The sequence below is a fragment of the Thunnus maccoyii genome, chromosome 14, assembly GCF_910596095.1.
Source record: "Thunnus maccoyii chromosome 14, fThuMac1.1, whole genome shotgun sequence".
Taxonomy (NCBI): Eukaryota; Metazoa; Chordata; class Actinopteri; order Scombriformes; family Scombridae; genus Thunnus; species Thunnus maccoyii.
The window spans coordinates 15,753,419-15,768,492 of NC_056546.1; the positions used below are offsets into that span (position 1 = coordinate 15,753,419).

General features: G+C 39.3%; 2 protein-coding genes across 3 annotated transcripts; both read left to right on the forward strand.

Moving 5' to 3' along the window:
• Positions 1–2,753: 2,753 nt before the first annotated feature.
• Positions 2,754–4,475, forward strand: LOC121911995 (myosin-10-like). The gene has a single exon (XM_042434007.1). The coding sequence runs from the start codon at positions 2,951–2,953 to the stop codon at positions 4,082–4,084; it is 1,134 nt and encodes a 377-aa protein (XP_042289941.1). The 5' UTR covers positions 2,754–2,950; the 3' UTR covers positions 4,085–4,475.
• Positions 4,476–6,259: 1,784 nt separating this feature from the next.
• LOC121911837 (free fatty acid receptor 4-like) lies at positions 6,260–14,541 on the forward strand. Of its 2 annotated transcripts, none has more exons than XM_042433706.1 (8): positions 6,260–6,289; positions 6,982–7,047; positions 7,372–7,531; positions 7,793–7,919; positions 8,300–8,355; positions 12,421–12,812; positions 12,890–13,021; positions 13,756–14,541. In XM_042433706.1, exons 1-8 carry the CDS (start codon positions 6,275–6,277, stop codon positions 14,140–14,142), a joined length of 1,335 nt encoding a protein of 444 aa, XP_042289640.1. In that variant the 5' UTR covers positions 6,260–6,274; the 3' UTR covers positions 14,143–14,541. The 2 variants fall into 2 exon arrangements, with proteins under 2 accessions (XP_042289640.1, XP_042289639.1); XM_042433705.1 differs by lacking the exon at positions 6,260–6,289 and adding an exon at positions 6,746–6,835.
• Positions 14,542–15,074: the final 533 nt, after the last annotated feature.

The following is a 15,074-nucleotide window of genomic DNA, read 5'->3' on the forward strand; positions in this document are numbered from 1 at the left end:
AGTAATTAATTTATTTGTTGTTGTTATTATTATCGTCATTTTTATTTATTTATTTTTTATTCATTGATTTATTTTTTCTCTTTGTGCTTATAACCACCTAGCTACACACTAACGCCTACACACACTCAAAATCCATTTGATTTTTTTCTTTTCTGCTTTCACCGCTGTACGTCTTAAATGCATGTTTTGGCTTGTTGCTTGAATCCTAACGTCATCCATTGTATTATGTTCTGTCATTGGTTTTGTCTCATCTCACTAAACACACACACACACACACACACACACACACACACACACACACACACACACACACACGAATACACGCAGGGACTGACTGACTCGCAGCTTCTCTCCACTCATTTGCCGTCACAGGTGGCCCGCCCTCCCACGACGTTCAGCAACAGCTTGCAAACACTGAATCAGCCAGGTAGTCTGGTCTTTATCCAACAGCTCAGCGTCATACCTGGTTCCTGGTTCATTGTTACACTTTCTTTGGGTGTATTATGAGCTCCAGTCTCAGGAAAGACAGTCAGTCAGACATTTATGAGGCGAAAGTGAGAAAAGGTGCATGAATGCAACCCGTCCCATTTAAAGCTGCAGGGTGACGCCACACTGACACCTAGTGTTCACAGAGGGAACTATAAACAAGAAAATAACATTTAAGGGCTTTTTAAATCGAGAAAACGATTGATTGATCAAATTTGAATTAAATACCTCTCAAACAAGAATTTATTTAAACATATTTACCAATCCATACAAATTTTATTTCATTTAATTGTGAATTTATTGAGCCTTTCTTATTGACCAGTGTTGCTTTCATCTCTCCTGACAGAAAATTATCAAATCAAGTAAACGTGAGCATTTCATGGGCGTTTGATGCTTCTTTTTAAATTCAATCAATAAATGCTGCTTTTAAACTCCTGAAAACTTGGTTTCAATTCATAATTTTTTCTTGATTACAATAAATAGTCATGGCTAAAAAAAGCATCAATCCAAGTTAAAGTTTTGGGGAAAAAACATGACCAGTGACCAATTTATTTAGCCACTTGAGCGCAGCAGAAACAATAAACTGTAAACACAACTCTTACATGTTCACCTTATAAAGTTGTTATGGTGAATTTGTCAGCAAACAGTTGCCTATTTACACATTACTCACAAAGGGACGCAACAGAAGAACTTCGACAGAGCCTATAGAGTCACTGTTGTGTGTTACCATGGTAACAATGGTACCTGGAGGAGAGGTGGAGTGATTAGTTCATATGTCGACGTATATGTTGTGTACATATTCCACCATAAGGTGCATTTTTCCTGTTTTTCTCCAAGTGTGTCCTTGCTAATAACAATAAGAAATCCAGGATCGTTGCTTTGAATGGATCAAAGTGTTTCACTCTGCCTGCTGTCCCACTGCAAAGATCTGCAGAGACCTGCACACAGAGCACAGCTTACAGTCTAAACATAGGTTGTGCTATTTGCTTCTTGTGACACTGCTTGTATTACTGCTCTGCAAGGTAATGTGTGAGTTAATTTGTGCAAGGTCCCTATTCTGAGAGACTATTTACTAGCCATTTCTTCATCGCCTTCTTAAAATTTCTCTCTGATTCAATGAGTTTCAGCACTACCATAAATTTTCCAATTGCAGCTGTGTATAAAAAGGTATTTTTGTCTATTGAATTCTTGAATCTAAAAAGAATCAAATCTGTTGAGCTGCCTCTTGTTGCATAGTTGTGATTGTCTCTGAAGCAATTAAAGGAGTTGGACAGATATTTGGTGACCTTGTTATGAAAAATTTTATGGGTAAGTTAAGTCCCAACTTGATTTGTGTGACTCTATCTTCAACTGCAAGCCAGTTAAGTTATTGAAAATATGCTGAATCAAGATGTGTACAGGGAGGTAACTTTAACACAACCCTAATTAACTTGTTTTGGGCCATCTGGAGTTTATTTTTGATGTGCTGTGGTGTACTCTTAAACCAGGAGGTGGCAGCATAGTCAAAGTCACAGTAAACTAATGATCCAGCTAACATCTTAAGAGTTGATCTATCCAACAACCCTGATTTTCTTGCCAAGAATTTAGTGTTTTTGCAGATTTTAGAGAGGGCTTCCAGAGCCATGGCCTCCCCTGATAGATTTACATCCTAAATAGTTCACTTTCAGTCAGTCATAGTGTATTCCCACCTCAGGCCTGTTTTCGTGTGTGTGTGTGTGTGTGTGTGTGTGTGTGTGTGTGTGTGTGTGTGCGCGTGTGTGTGTGTGTAAGTAAGACGTGCTGTAGGGCAGGTGACACATCATAAAAGAGCTTTTTTATAGAGATTTTTCAGTTTTTTTCACATGTATCCTCCCTTTCTCTTTCTCTGGAATCTTATTCATTTCATTGTTATTTCCTTTTCTTACTACCCAGCAAACCATTCTTTGCCTACCCTTTACACCATGTACTTTAATGTATAATGCTTTGTATACGCCTTGTTGGAATGCAGTGATTAAAAGGTGTAGACCAAAATACGCATCATCATCATGGTATATAGATATTTGTTTAAAAAAATGCCTTTTATATATTGTATTTAATATTATTGTTGATATTTGCATATTATTGTGTAATTATTAATCATTTGTCAATGTTTATAATTTTCTGTACTGCTTTGGCAATATAGGTTTCTGATCTGTCATGCCAATAAAGATTATTTGAATTTGAATTTGACATCATCATGGTATTTGCCATCACCACAACTCATGACATCATGAGAATGCTTCCATCATCTTCCCTGACCTTTATTACATCATAGAGTGTGAATGTCATGATACAAGTTGGCACTAAGACATAGACCTTTTAGATATAGCCCCTGTTCATCAGAGTGAACCCACCTATAATTGATAGAAATCTTTCATCAGAGACGCACTGTTTAAGACAGACTAAAACCACAGATTGTGATTCCACAGCTTGAATCCACCAGAAAATGGAGTCAGCCAGTATGTTGCCGAACTGTGAGACAGAGGAGGTACTCCTTAAACAAGAAGATGAGTTGAAGGCTCAAGTCCAAACTTATGAAGACAAGGACAAGGTGCTTGCTGCCAAGCTGGAGGACCAGAATAAAGAAATAGAGTCTCTCCGCCAGCAGGTGAAGGAGACAAACAAGGCCTTGCAGGGTGCTAAGAGAGAATGTGAGGGACTCCACAAAAAGATTAAGTACCTGAATGGTTTGGTGACTCGAGAGGGCGCCATGAGATACCAGGATGCATCCATAAGAAAAGGGCTTAACCAACAACTGAATGAGGTGCAGAGACAGTTGGAGGAAGAGAGGAATTTGAAGGACAAGTTTATGGTGGCGGAGAAGAAAGCAAGGAAAGAAGCAGAACGGTTGCAAGAGCTCCATAACGTCTTGAGCTATGTGAAGTCTGCTCAAGATGAGCCTGAGAAGACAAACGTGGAGACACTGGAAAAACTGGAAGCACTGACAGTCGAGTACAGCAACAGCAGAGAAAGGTTTGCTGCACAGATCAAGGAGGAACAAGATAAGAACATGGGTTTGCAACAAGAACTTGAGCTGATAAAACTTTCATACAATGAGATCAAGCTCAAGTATGAAACTGAGCTCAAGTTTGAGAAAGAAAAAAGTGATAACCTACAGAAAGAGCTGCAACAGGAGAGAAGATCTCATGCAGAAAGGATTTCAACTGATCTGGAGCTTTTAAAAAAGCTGAGTGCTGCCAAGGATCGTCTGTATCAGCAGAAGGAGGAGGAAATCCGAATCCTGCAGGAAAATGCATCAGAGAGGGAGAGCTCATTTGCCAAAGAGTTGGAAGATCTCAGATCACAACTCAAAGAGCTGACTTCAACCAACCTCAAACTCACTGCCAACGTTAAGGCAGAGGATGAGAACTCTCAGGACCTTCAGCAGGAAACTGTTGAGCTACAGGTCAAGGTGGTGCAGCAGGAAAAGGAGCCCCTTTGTGATTCGCAGGCCCTTGAGCTACTGGACGAGGTCGGTGTCTCAGCAGAAAATCTCCCAACAAAAACTAAGAAGTCCTCAATATGGAAAAGGTTCCGCCACTTACTGGGATTGAAGAAGAGAAAGAGGACAAATCCATAGTGCTACTAAGATAGTACACCCCACACACACACGCTGACCTAGGTCCTTTTTGGGGATCATTGTCCCCTATGATACACACACACACATACTCTCTCTCTCTCTCTCTCACACACACACACACATGCGCACACACAGATACAAACACACATAAACATCGCCTGTTCCCCAGCTGTACAGCAGTATATAGGCTGGGGCTTTCTCATGCTTTATTTCTCATATCTCACCGCACAACTGGCACAGCATGCAAGCGCACGAACACACACACAAACACACACACACCATGCCAGAGATGACACTTGTGCAATTGACCAAAATAAAATGCTTTTGGAAAATAAATTGACTTTTCTCCTTTCTTCATAGGGGAGTATATATGGTCAATTTTGACCCATAACACAACAGATATAACAATAATTGCTCATTTTAACACATAAAAAATATAAACAAGTTATTTTGGGATTTATTTTGTTTATCATTGGCCTCTCATGGTCTTATAATAATATAATAATAACTTGCCTGTTCTGTTCATCATAAGAAATAAAATAGATACATTTTGCCTATTTTAAACTCAAAACGATGTGTACATTGTAAGTTAAATAAAATAATAAGTCACTTAGCAGATAAAACATTTTACTGGATGATAATTAGTGTTTGTTTCAGTGCTTGTTAATGAATTCAAACACGAGTCAAATTTGACCCACTAAAACTAAAGGTGCAAACCTTTCTCCAACACATAAGGAGGGTTAAAATGTCAATAAAATACTGAAAAAATATATGTTCTGCTTGTTTGATTTTATTTCAGTGTAGAATTGGTAAGTGGTCTTACAGCCAACACTGAAAGCTCAATGATGTTGTTAATGTTAACAACATTTTCATCCTGATTTTGTTTAACAAAAAATGTGTCAAGAGGTGGCACACTTCTTAACAGTGACGCCTCCCTCTCTTTTTCTTCTCTTTCGTTTGCTGCACAGTTGGTGCTAGAATGGATGGGGGAGGGACGGTTATGTGCACTCTGCCGTGATTGAAACAATCAATTACAGCAGTGTTGAGTTTCTGACAGTCTGCCAAAAAACACAATAAGAGTTTTCTGACAGAGATTTCAGCATGCAGGATTTCAGCCGTATCTGACTACACTCGTGTGAATCAAATGTCAAACTGAAACATGAAATTTAATGACTCTGCTGACCTAGATTCTTTTAATAAAGAGGCAGAAGAGTCGAAGGGTATCTAAGTTGTGCTTTTTGTAGTTCATCTTCAGAACATTGTAGTTTAACCACGGCAGACCCATGTCAATAACATCCACCATCGCATAATTACGTAGCCTAGTGTAAAGTGTTTCTCTTAGCACCGTCTTCTTTTCCTAAGTCCTTATGAATTCTCCTTCATATCTTTCTTTGACCTTGTGACATTTCCATTGAGGTCAAGGAAAAGTGGTTAGGAAAAGATGTTAGGACGTACTTTTCGACCACAGCCCCGGTCTGAAAAGTGAAGCCAATGTATAAGTGCCTTGAACCTGCATTCTTTCTAATTGCCATCAGGGGGCAACTCCACTGGTTGCAAAAGTCAGATTGTATGGAAGTCTATGAGAAAATGACCATACTTCTCACTTGATTTATTACTCCAGTAAACTGTCTTCTTCAAGACAGCATGATGTTTATTTTGTAAATTATGGTCCCATTTAGAGTAAAATAGACGATAAAGTATGTTTTAGGGCATGGCTACCTTGTGATTAACAAGTCTCTACCACAGTGACAACGTTGATAATGTAACATAACCATGGTGTAACCCTAGATTCACAGAGTATATGCATAGCTGCCGCTATTTCACTGTTTTTTTTTCAGTTCATGAAAGTTAATTGTAACATTTTGGTTCAGGATTTGGTTGTACTAAAAAACCCTGTAAGGAGTCAGCTGTTCAGTTTTTCTGATAAATACATTTAGTTTTAATAGTTTTAAGTTTTAACTTTTTCACAAGTGGAAATTAGCATTAGCATTATCACAGTTAACTACATCCATACTGTAAATGCACCGTGCTAACCAAGCTAGCAGCTAGCAATAGGATCAACTCCATTGACTGTATATAAATATTTATATACAGTCAATGGCTCCATTGTTATTTCCTTCCAATCCATATCCAAGATGGTGAGGGTCAAATCGCTAAACTCAAGGCCTCAAAACAGCAGTCCACAAACCAATGGGTAACTCTACGGTGACTATGTCCATATTTTTTTTACAGTGTATGTTTATTACTTATATGTAAAAGTAAGTAAAAAGTACATAAGTATTATCAGCTTGATGGAGTAAAAGTATTGCAGTAAAAGTAGTGGTTTGGTCCCTCTGACTGATATTCTATGACAGCTAAATATATATAATGTAGTTGAAACTAGCTTCACCTCCAGCAGGTACAACAGTAACATTCTGCTTATACACTGATGCTTTAGTATTAATAATCCAATCGAAAGATTTTAAAAATGACTGACTTAGCGGCTGTCAGTGACACTGCACTTTAAGAAACTTCTGCATTGGCTTCAACCTCAAACAGTGATGGTTTTCCGTTTTGTTCCTACTGAGTTTGATTTACCAAGCGACTCTCGCCTCCTACCAGTTTTACACCACTAGATGGCAGCAGATATATTTTTAGTGACATCCATATGAACTAGTGAGAAGCCATTTAGAGGAAGAATACATGTTCTGTTTTTTAAAAATACATCTCCTCGTACAGCGCCGTTACTGTGACAACGTAGATATTTTACAGGTCATAACACATTTGCATTTGATGCTCTAAATCCTACTGTGCTTGTGTTTTGGGCCTTGTTATGACATGCAAAACTGCAGATAGTTGGGTAAAACCAGTTGTTCATTTACATACAGGCTGTGCTGTATTTTACTGTTGTCTAATAGGTCTGCACTTCAAATGAACAGCTGTCCACCAGTAATGTAGTAGAGCTCCAAAATCACCTCAGAGATGTAAGTACTGTTTTGTTGCCATATAGCTGGAAAAGTTCTCCTCTGGTGTTTGTCCATCATTAGCCAATCCAGCTTCCAATAATACTTTACTTTTAGTTTTACTTTCTACTATGTCTATGTGTGTGTGTGTGTGTGTGTGTGTGTGTGTGTGTGTGTGTGTGTGTGTGTGTGTGTGTGTGTGTGTGTGTGTGTGTGGGTTCCTAAGTGAGGACGTGTGCCTGTTTACAGTATACTGTACATGTCTTGCTGGGTGTTTGTGCTTTGGAGCCATCCGCCTGGCACGTCTGTCTGTCTCTGTAATGTGTCTCTCATTCTTTTATTCAGTCTCCCAAGGCCTTGGAGACGAACAAGCAGTGGCTGGAATATGACCAGCAGAGAGAGGCCTATGCGAGGGCACTTCTGGACAGAATGTTATGGCTGAAGAAGCAGCTGAATGAAGCCAATCAGGCCCGCTCACAGCAGCACAATAAAGACTATTCAGATGGTGAGCCAGAGGGGCAGTGGGTAGTGGACACTCAGGCAACAAGGGGCAACAGACTGTAACAACAAGGTTTTTAAGATTTCTAGATTTCTCCGAAGTAGCCTGCTATGAAAGAGAGTCTGTGGCATAGCACTGCATTGTCAAAATCATGTGTTTTATTACTGCATGGTGCATGTGTAAGGCTGTATGTAACATATTTGATTGTGTATGTGAATGTGTTATTTTTTTCAACTTTTCATTTTCATCCTCCTTTTCTCATTACAGAGGAGCACGGAATTAGTCAGATGCAGGAGTACTGTGAGGGGCTCTTGCAAAAAGCCAAAGATCAGCTGGAGGTGCTCAGGGAGCAGGCCAACATGACCCACCAGGACCTGAAAAGAACCCAAAACTGGTATGTCTGCTGCTTAAAAGTAACTGATACAGTCCTGTTCAAAGTGGGAGAAAGTTAGGATGGTAGCCAGCAATATGGCAGAAAAATTGATGTATAGATGCGAGGAAAGGAAGAGGCAGGTGGATGAGCTCAAGCAGCAGCTGCAGACTCATCACCATTGCTCTGAGGATGAAGAGCAACAGCTGAGGGATGAGATCAAAGACCTCAGGGGCGATTTGGATGAGGAGAGGCACATGTCAACTGACTTTGAGCTGAAAGTAGATCTTCATAGAATTGTTTATTCAGTAGGTAGGGATTATAAATCTTTGATCATACAAGCGAAGAAAGACCCCAAATTTAAAAAAAACAAAAAACAAAAAAACAAACTTCTCTCTTCTCAGGCATGATAAATTGTCACCATGCAGACCAGGAAAGAGTTGCAGACCTGGAGCAACAGGTATGACAGGCACGCTCGCTCAGTATCAATCATCTCAGTTTTGGTTCCTCATCGTCTTTGAAAACTTATTTGAATAAATCCTTAGTATTAACTAGAAACTGAGGGATGTTTTTTAATCCATCCACTAGTCTTTGTGATTCCAAGCCTGACTTATTCAGAAATGCCACACTTTTTACCTCTTTGCTTTCTAAATGGGAAAATATCAGCCCTCACATGAGCAAGGGAGATAATTCTTTCTATTCAGAAGTTATTACTCCTACACCTATACTTTATTATATTCCTCACTGTAGTGCCAATTTCCTTAATTTTAGAAGCAGATGTTCAGAGTTCTGAAGATGCTGCAAAAAACCAGAGACCATGTAACAAAACAGTCAAAGATTGACATTAGTTAATTAAACACTGACATGAATTAATTGTTGGCATTAAATTCATTTGGAGGTGCATTGTTGGTGTATTGTGATTTTTAATATACACTCTACTTCCTTTTTTAGTCTCCACCAACTCCTGAGAAAAATATCTAACTGTTTAACTTTAGTCAAATTATCCTCTATGTTCACCAACTAGACACTTTAAATATATGTCTCCTCATTGTTGCTGTGCAGGTAGCATACAGTCAGTATATGGAAGCTGTTTTGCTGGAAACAACTGCCTGCTGCAGCTGGAGAGAGGTTGATGAGAGGGGAGTTATGGAAAACCAAAACAATGATCCAAAATACACTAAAAGGCTCCTTATCGGGTGTTTAGACTGAGAACAGCCCTGCGTTAAATCACAAAGGGCTGTGTTTTTCAAAGGGCTTTTTCAGTTCACAATTTACAAAACAAAGAGAAAAAACTCATGCATAAGACTAAAATCTCAAATACAATGAATAGTTATAAAGTGCTCTGTGATAAAAAGCAGAGAGTTCACTGACTATTCAGGTCAGTCTGGGAACAGCACATGCCAAGGAAGGTTTTGATTTTTATCCAAAGTTTTTTTCCTTCTGAGGTCAGCAGGCACATGTTTAATGACCATGTCGCTGTCAGTCACAGTCTGTTTGATGACCATGGCACATCTGGTTTTCCACAGTTTAACACACACTAAACTGATGATCAGTTGGAACAGTTATTCTTGTTTGGAAGGCATCTTTTCTTCCAGCAGACCATACATGACAGAGTTTTAGTTTAGATTAAATACTAATCCAAGGCCTTGTAGTATAGACCAGACCTCCTGAGCTCTGTAACAGTCCATCAGGAGGTGTTGCTGTGTTTCATCATCATTACAATAAATCATGGGACATTCTTTTGTTGTTACATAACAACTCCACAAAACAACAGCTCTAACAGGAAGTCTGTTAACAGAAATAAGCCACTGAATACCTCTAATGCTCTCTGATTTTTAAATTTTTTTTATCACTTCAGTGATTACCTACTGTGTTATTAGTTAGGTTTTTATATTTAATTAACTCACCATATTTAATATCATTAATCTTTTTAAAAAATTATTTTACTCGGTAGAACATTCCAATCTATCTGTAAATGTTTGTGTTGTGTAATAAAATCTCCATGTATTAGTTTATACTCAGGACCATGTCTGCTTCTCTTCTTTCTACACACTAGTGCAGTGCCCATTCAAGACATCCCTGTTTGGAACGGGTCGATTTCTCAATACCTAGAGAGAACAGTGTCCATGCCCTAAATGTCTAACATGCAGACTATTGGTAGATGCTACAATTTACTGATGCTCCCTAAACGCCTCGCATGCAGGCAGGCTATCAGGGGACTATAATTTTGAGCTGAGCTGAAGCTGAACTTTCCATGACTTTGAAACCTAATTATATATACTTGGTGATTTTTTGAATCATTCAAATTTGGCGGGGTGTTTAATTACAATAAGAACACATTTATAATTGCTTTAAACAGATTTAAAGACTATTTATAATTATCTTAGCAAATATTTTATAGTCAGTATTCATGATAGTAAGATGTCTATAATTATCTGTATTAGATTCATCACATTTTTTATATGATAAGCAAATCAAGACCTTCATTATACATGGAGGTGAGCAGGTTTATCAATATAGACCTAATAAAACTCAGTGGCAAGGCCGTCTGGACCGGGGCTATTCCCTATATTGAAATGTTTGATGGCCTGTACTACTTCGTCTGTTCTTATCTCACCAATAAGTGAAGTAAAAGTGTCCCAAAAAAGTGCTCACAATTGCAGTGTGGGGGTTTGCCGCTGCATCACCAAAGTGGTTTCATTCAAATGAATGATGAGGCTGCATTTGTATAACACATATTGATTAGAGCAGCTTTTAAGTTTTAGTGGTTAAGAATGAGAACTATTAAAAGGTGACTCAATGACCCAGAGCTTTTGTAACGCAACTGATGGATGACAATTTTTAGAGGGACCAGCAAGATCACAGCTCATGTGAAGTGACACACCCACCCCTTGCTTGCTGAACAAAAGCTTCTTGGAGTGTCTCGGCTGCCGGGCCGAGTATCCTGCCAGTCACTACTGAGAAGTGATGAACCACCTAGAAATCTCTCTAGACTGAGCTGAGCCTCGACACTCCTCATTTCTGCATCCTTTATAATATGGATTGGTTTTGATCCAGATGTTTTGTGTTAATAAACTAGTGTTGAGTTGCTGGAGTTGTACCTCTTAGTACTGAACCACTAAAGCTTTGGCTAGCTGTACTAAAACTGCACAGTTTGTATTCTTGTGTTCTACATACTTCCATGCTAGAATATATATATTTTTTGTAAGTATTTTTACAAAAAAATAAATTATTTGTGTGATGCTTTGATAGATAATGTTGCTACTGTTGGTGTGGTGTGTGTTACTGTGGGTCTTGTCCCCTCCCATGTCTCACACTGTTCAGATCAGATGAATAGCTCAAAACAGCTTGTGTAAGTTAATCCCTGTCCTGTGCTATTTCAGGACATGGATTAGTATTGTTAGCCGACAATATGGAGAGTCAGAGGTCTGTGCAGTGGCGGAGGGCTTTGAAAGAGAACGTGACACCAAGAGTTAAATCCAGGCTAACAGCTTTAGAAAAAGATGCTAATATGGTTTAGGCACCTCTTTACTTACTGTATTTTCAGGAACTTTTTATATGGAAACATATTCATGGAAAGTTAGAATATGAGCTTAGCCTGTCTAAGAGGCAGACTTAAAGCCGAGAGGGTGTTTCTCCCATGGTTTCTCCTGTGGCCTTCTAGGTTATCCACACCTGACCTAACAAAATACTTTTAGAGAAAGGAGCACGTGTGTTAGGTAATTTATAAAACAAATATTTCTTAGGTAAATTTAATTTCTTAAAATCTATCCCTGCCAGGTTTAAACAAGATTTAAAAAATATATTCTTAAGACAGCTACTGATTAGTTAATGTAACACTACTCAAGAAGTAAACCTGGTAATCTGATTCACAGCGTAAATAAAAGTGGTGTCTAACTAATTAGATCACAGCTAATTTGTAATTTACACAGTGTTGTTGTTCAACAGCTGCACTGATTGAAGATTAGAACTTGGATAAACCTGCAGGGAAGTCGTGTCAATCCCTGTCAATAACAAACTAATGTGCTATAATTGAATGGAGAGCCATCCCTAAAGAAAGAGCCCACAGTGCACAGGTCTAACCGTGCTTGATGTTGTTGGGAAAGTGCAAAAACAGACAAAAGGCAAAGGAAAGGTGACATGGCACAGAATAAAAAAATGAATAAAAGAATGAAGTATGCAGAACATCTTGTAATGTTTGTCTACCTCTCAGGAAGAGCAAACAGCATCAAAAAGGCCTGTCGCCACCCTCCAACCCTCCTCTTCCTCCTCCCCCTTCTCTTGTATCATTTAATGCCTTATCAGCATCTTCTCCCCATTCACTTTTCTGTGAGAAATTAACACGCATCTCGGATCTAAAAACCTTTTTCAGCCCATATGGATTTAAACCCTCACACTCACTTTCTCCACTTGACAAACTTCACATATTTTTCCTTCTTCTCTGAGCCGCACCACTCTGATCACGTTGCCACCACTATTGTCGAGACCTTGGTTATCTCCACTGTCTTCCTGCTCTCTGTGGCAGCGAATGCAGTAGCGGCAGCCCTGGTAACCTGGGAACGCAGACTGCTGGCCAACAAGACCATCCTGACCCTCAACTTGTTTGTGGCCGACCTGCTGTTTGTCAGCATGATCCCACTGATTGTGGCGGTGCGGTGGACCGTGTCCTGGACGCTGGGCTATGCAGCCTGTCAAACTGTGCTGTATGTTATCTGTGTGAGCGGCTGTGTCACCATCACTACCCTGGCCTCCATCAGTGTGGAGAGAGTCCAGGCTATCCTCCAGCTGCAGACTGTCCCTACTCTGAACCCCAGGATGGTGACAGCCACCCTCACCTTCATCTGGGCCTTTTCTGCATTCACATCCATTCCTCTCAGTGTGTTCTTCACTGTGATGGAAGTGGATTTCCCTGAGCAGGTAAGGATGGTCAATTAAAGGAAAGCTCCCTGCTCTTTAAAGTAATTATTTAGTGTATATTTTATACTTCTCCTCAGGAACGTGTCCACATCTGTACTCTCAAGTGGCCTGACACGACTGGAGAGATTGTGTGGAATGTAGCCTTTACAGCTCTGTGCTTCCTTCTGCCAGGACTCGTCATTGTGGTCAGTTACAGCAAAATATTACAGGTGGGTTTATTGTCTGGGTGGCTTGGTCAATGGATCACTAGTTATCACCTATAAAACTGGAACATTGAGGTCAAAAATAAAAGGGAAGCAACATTTATCTGTCTGTCAGACTTATCACTGGAGACTGAATATTTGCTTCCCTTACGCTTGAGTACTTTTGATCTACTTGTTTGATGAATATTGTTCATTTAAATTTAGTTGGTTTTTTTTAATTTTAAATCTGTGCAACAATTCCCATGTCAATCACTCATTCAGCATTTAATGCCAGGTCATACCCATTCATTTACGGATTTATTGACATTTCTCTTTGTACCCTCTGTGAATATTTGTCAATTCTGGGTCATTGTGGAAACAAAGATGCGTGTGCTCTATTAATTACTGAAGCTGAAAATGGTACCTGCGTGTGTGTGAGCTCAGATCTTTGCACTGTCAATATTGCATTGTGCAACCAGTGTTTCTAATGTGGACATTAAGATGATACAGACAATAGGAAATGATTCTGAGAAGCCACAGATTGATTTTAGCTCTGGAAAGACTTTATGAATGTTTTAGACACACTAGGGTCACCAAATATTAAGGACTTCATACTTCATATGTACAGGTAAATCAATTTGGTTTCATCATATCTCTTTTGTCCACAGCATATGTCACAAGGAACAGAGTGCCAGCATTATTAAATATGATTTTATCATTGCCATCACATTAATGATTTCTCCTCTTCCCTGACCCTCCAGATTATTAAAAGTTGTAGGCGAAGGCTCCAACCCAGAGACAGTCACTCCCCTGTTGGAGACTCGCTTGAGTACCAAGTCTCCCGCCAGGATATTAAACTCTTCCGCACCTTGCTGGTCCTTGTGCTCTCTTTCTTAATCATGTGGAGCCCTATTTTCATCATCACCTTCCTCATCCTGGCAAGAAACTTCCTGGGCCACCCGCATATCTCATCTACAATGTTCTTCTGGGTGGTAACGTTCACACTGGCCAACTCAGCCCTCAATCCCATCCTCTACTCTATCTGCCAGTTCAAGAACAACTGGCGCAGGGTGTGCTGTGGCTCGGTTGTCGCACCGCTGAGAGAAGGACCTCGTGCCAGCCGTCGGACACAAGGAATGCATCCATGATAATCTTGATTGTGTCATCAAATAGGGAATTCAAACTCACAAAGAATACAGTATGTTGGCCACATTCCTGATTAGTAATACATCTTTTAACCACTTAGATTTCAGTAATTTCTTTTTCACTCTACAAAAATGTATCTTACCTTGAAATGCCATACAATAAATGTTGTGTGCTGTATCTTTATTGGTAAAAACAACACATGTTAGTATTAGCTGAAATACTCAGCTTTCAGCTATTTGTGCCATAAACATTTTCAATATTGAATTGATTCTTAAAAAAAAGTAAATCTGGTATTCACAAACTAACTGCATATTAAGTTTAACTATTATTGTTTAGGTTTATTCACAGCACTCTAATATATTATAAAATTCTACATATCAGACTTTGTCAGGGATAGAACAATAAAGTCCATAATATTGTCCCTGATATTTTCACTGTCCATCAACCACTTAATTGTTGAATTGTGCCAAAACTTGAAGCATCAAATTGAAAGCTTTTTTTTTTTGGTCATGTTATCGTCTTGTTTTGCCTTCTGGCGCCTTCTGGCATGGGGAAACACATTTGTGTCTCATCATCAGATCATACTGACGAATGGCAGTTGGCCTGCAAACAGAAGTAATTGAACTCCAAGCAGCAGTTAGAAATCCCACTTAATCCTGTCAATGGTTAAATGTAGCTGCTATCTCACCAAAGTACACAGTGGGCCAGGAGAGCCAAGCCCATGAGAAAAACACTCATTTCTCTCTGGTGGAGTGCCTTTAGATGATATTAGACCACGGTGCCGCTGGCTGTCAGTGCTTGTGCTGACCTACACTATTTCAGGTTGCCAGATTTCACTATATAATTACATTACCTCTGTGTCTGTGTCCCAATTTTCTTATTGTGATAGCATTGCGTAAAAAAAAAACATAACTGATGCTGAACATGTGTTTTT

Coding starts and splice junctions, on each gene's coding strand:
- LOC121911837 (XM_042433705.1), top strand. CDS start 6,767: ATGTTCTGTTTTTTAAAAATACATCTCCTCGTACAGCGCCGTTACTGT. Junction 7,920..8,299: donor CTGAAAAGAACCCAAAACTG/GTATGTCTGCTG, acceptor CTCTCTTCTCAG/GCATGATAAATTGTCACCAT. Junction 12,813..12,889: donor AAGTGGATTTCCCTGAGCAG/GTAAGGATGGTC, acceptor ACTTCTCCTCAG/GAACGTGTCCACATCTGTAC.
- LOC121911995 (XM_042434007.1), top strand. CDS start 2,951: ATGGAGTCAGCCAGTATGTTGCCGAACTGTGAGACAGAGGAGGTACTC.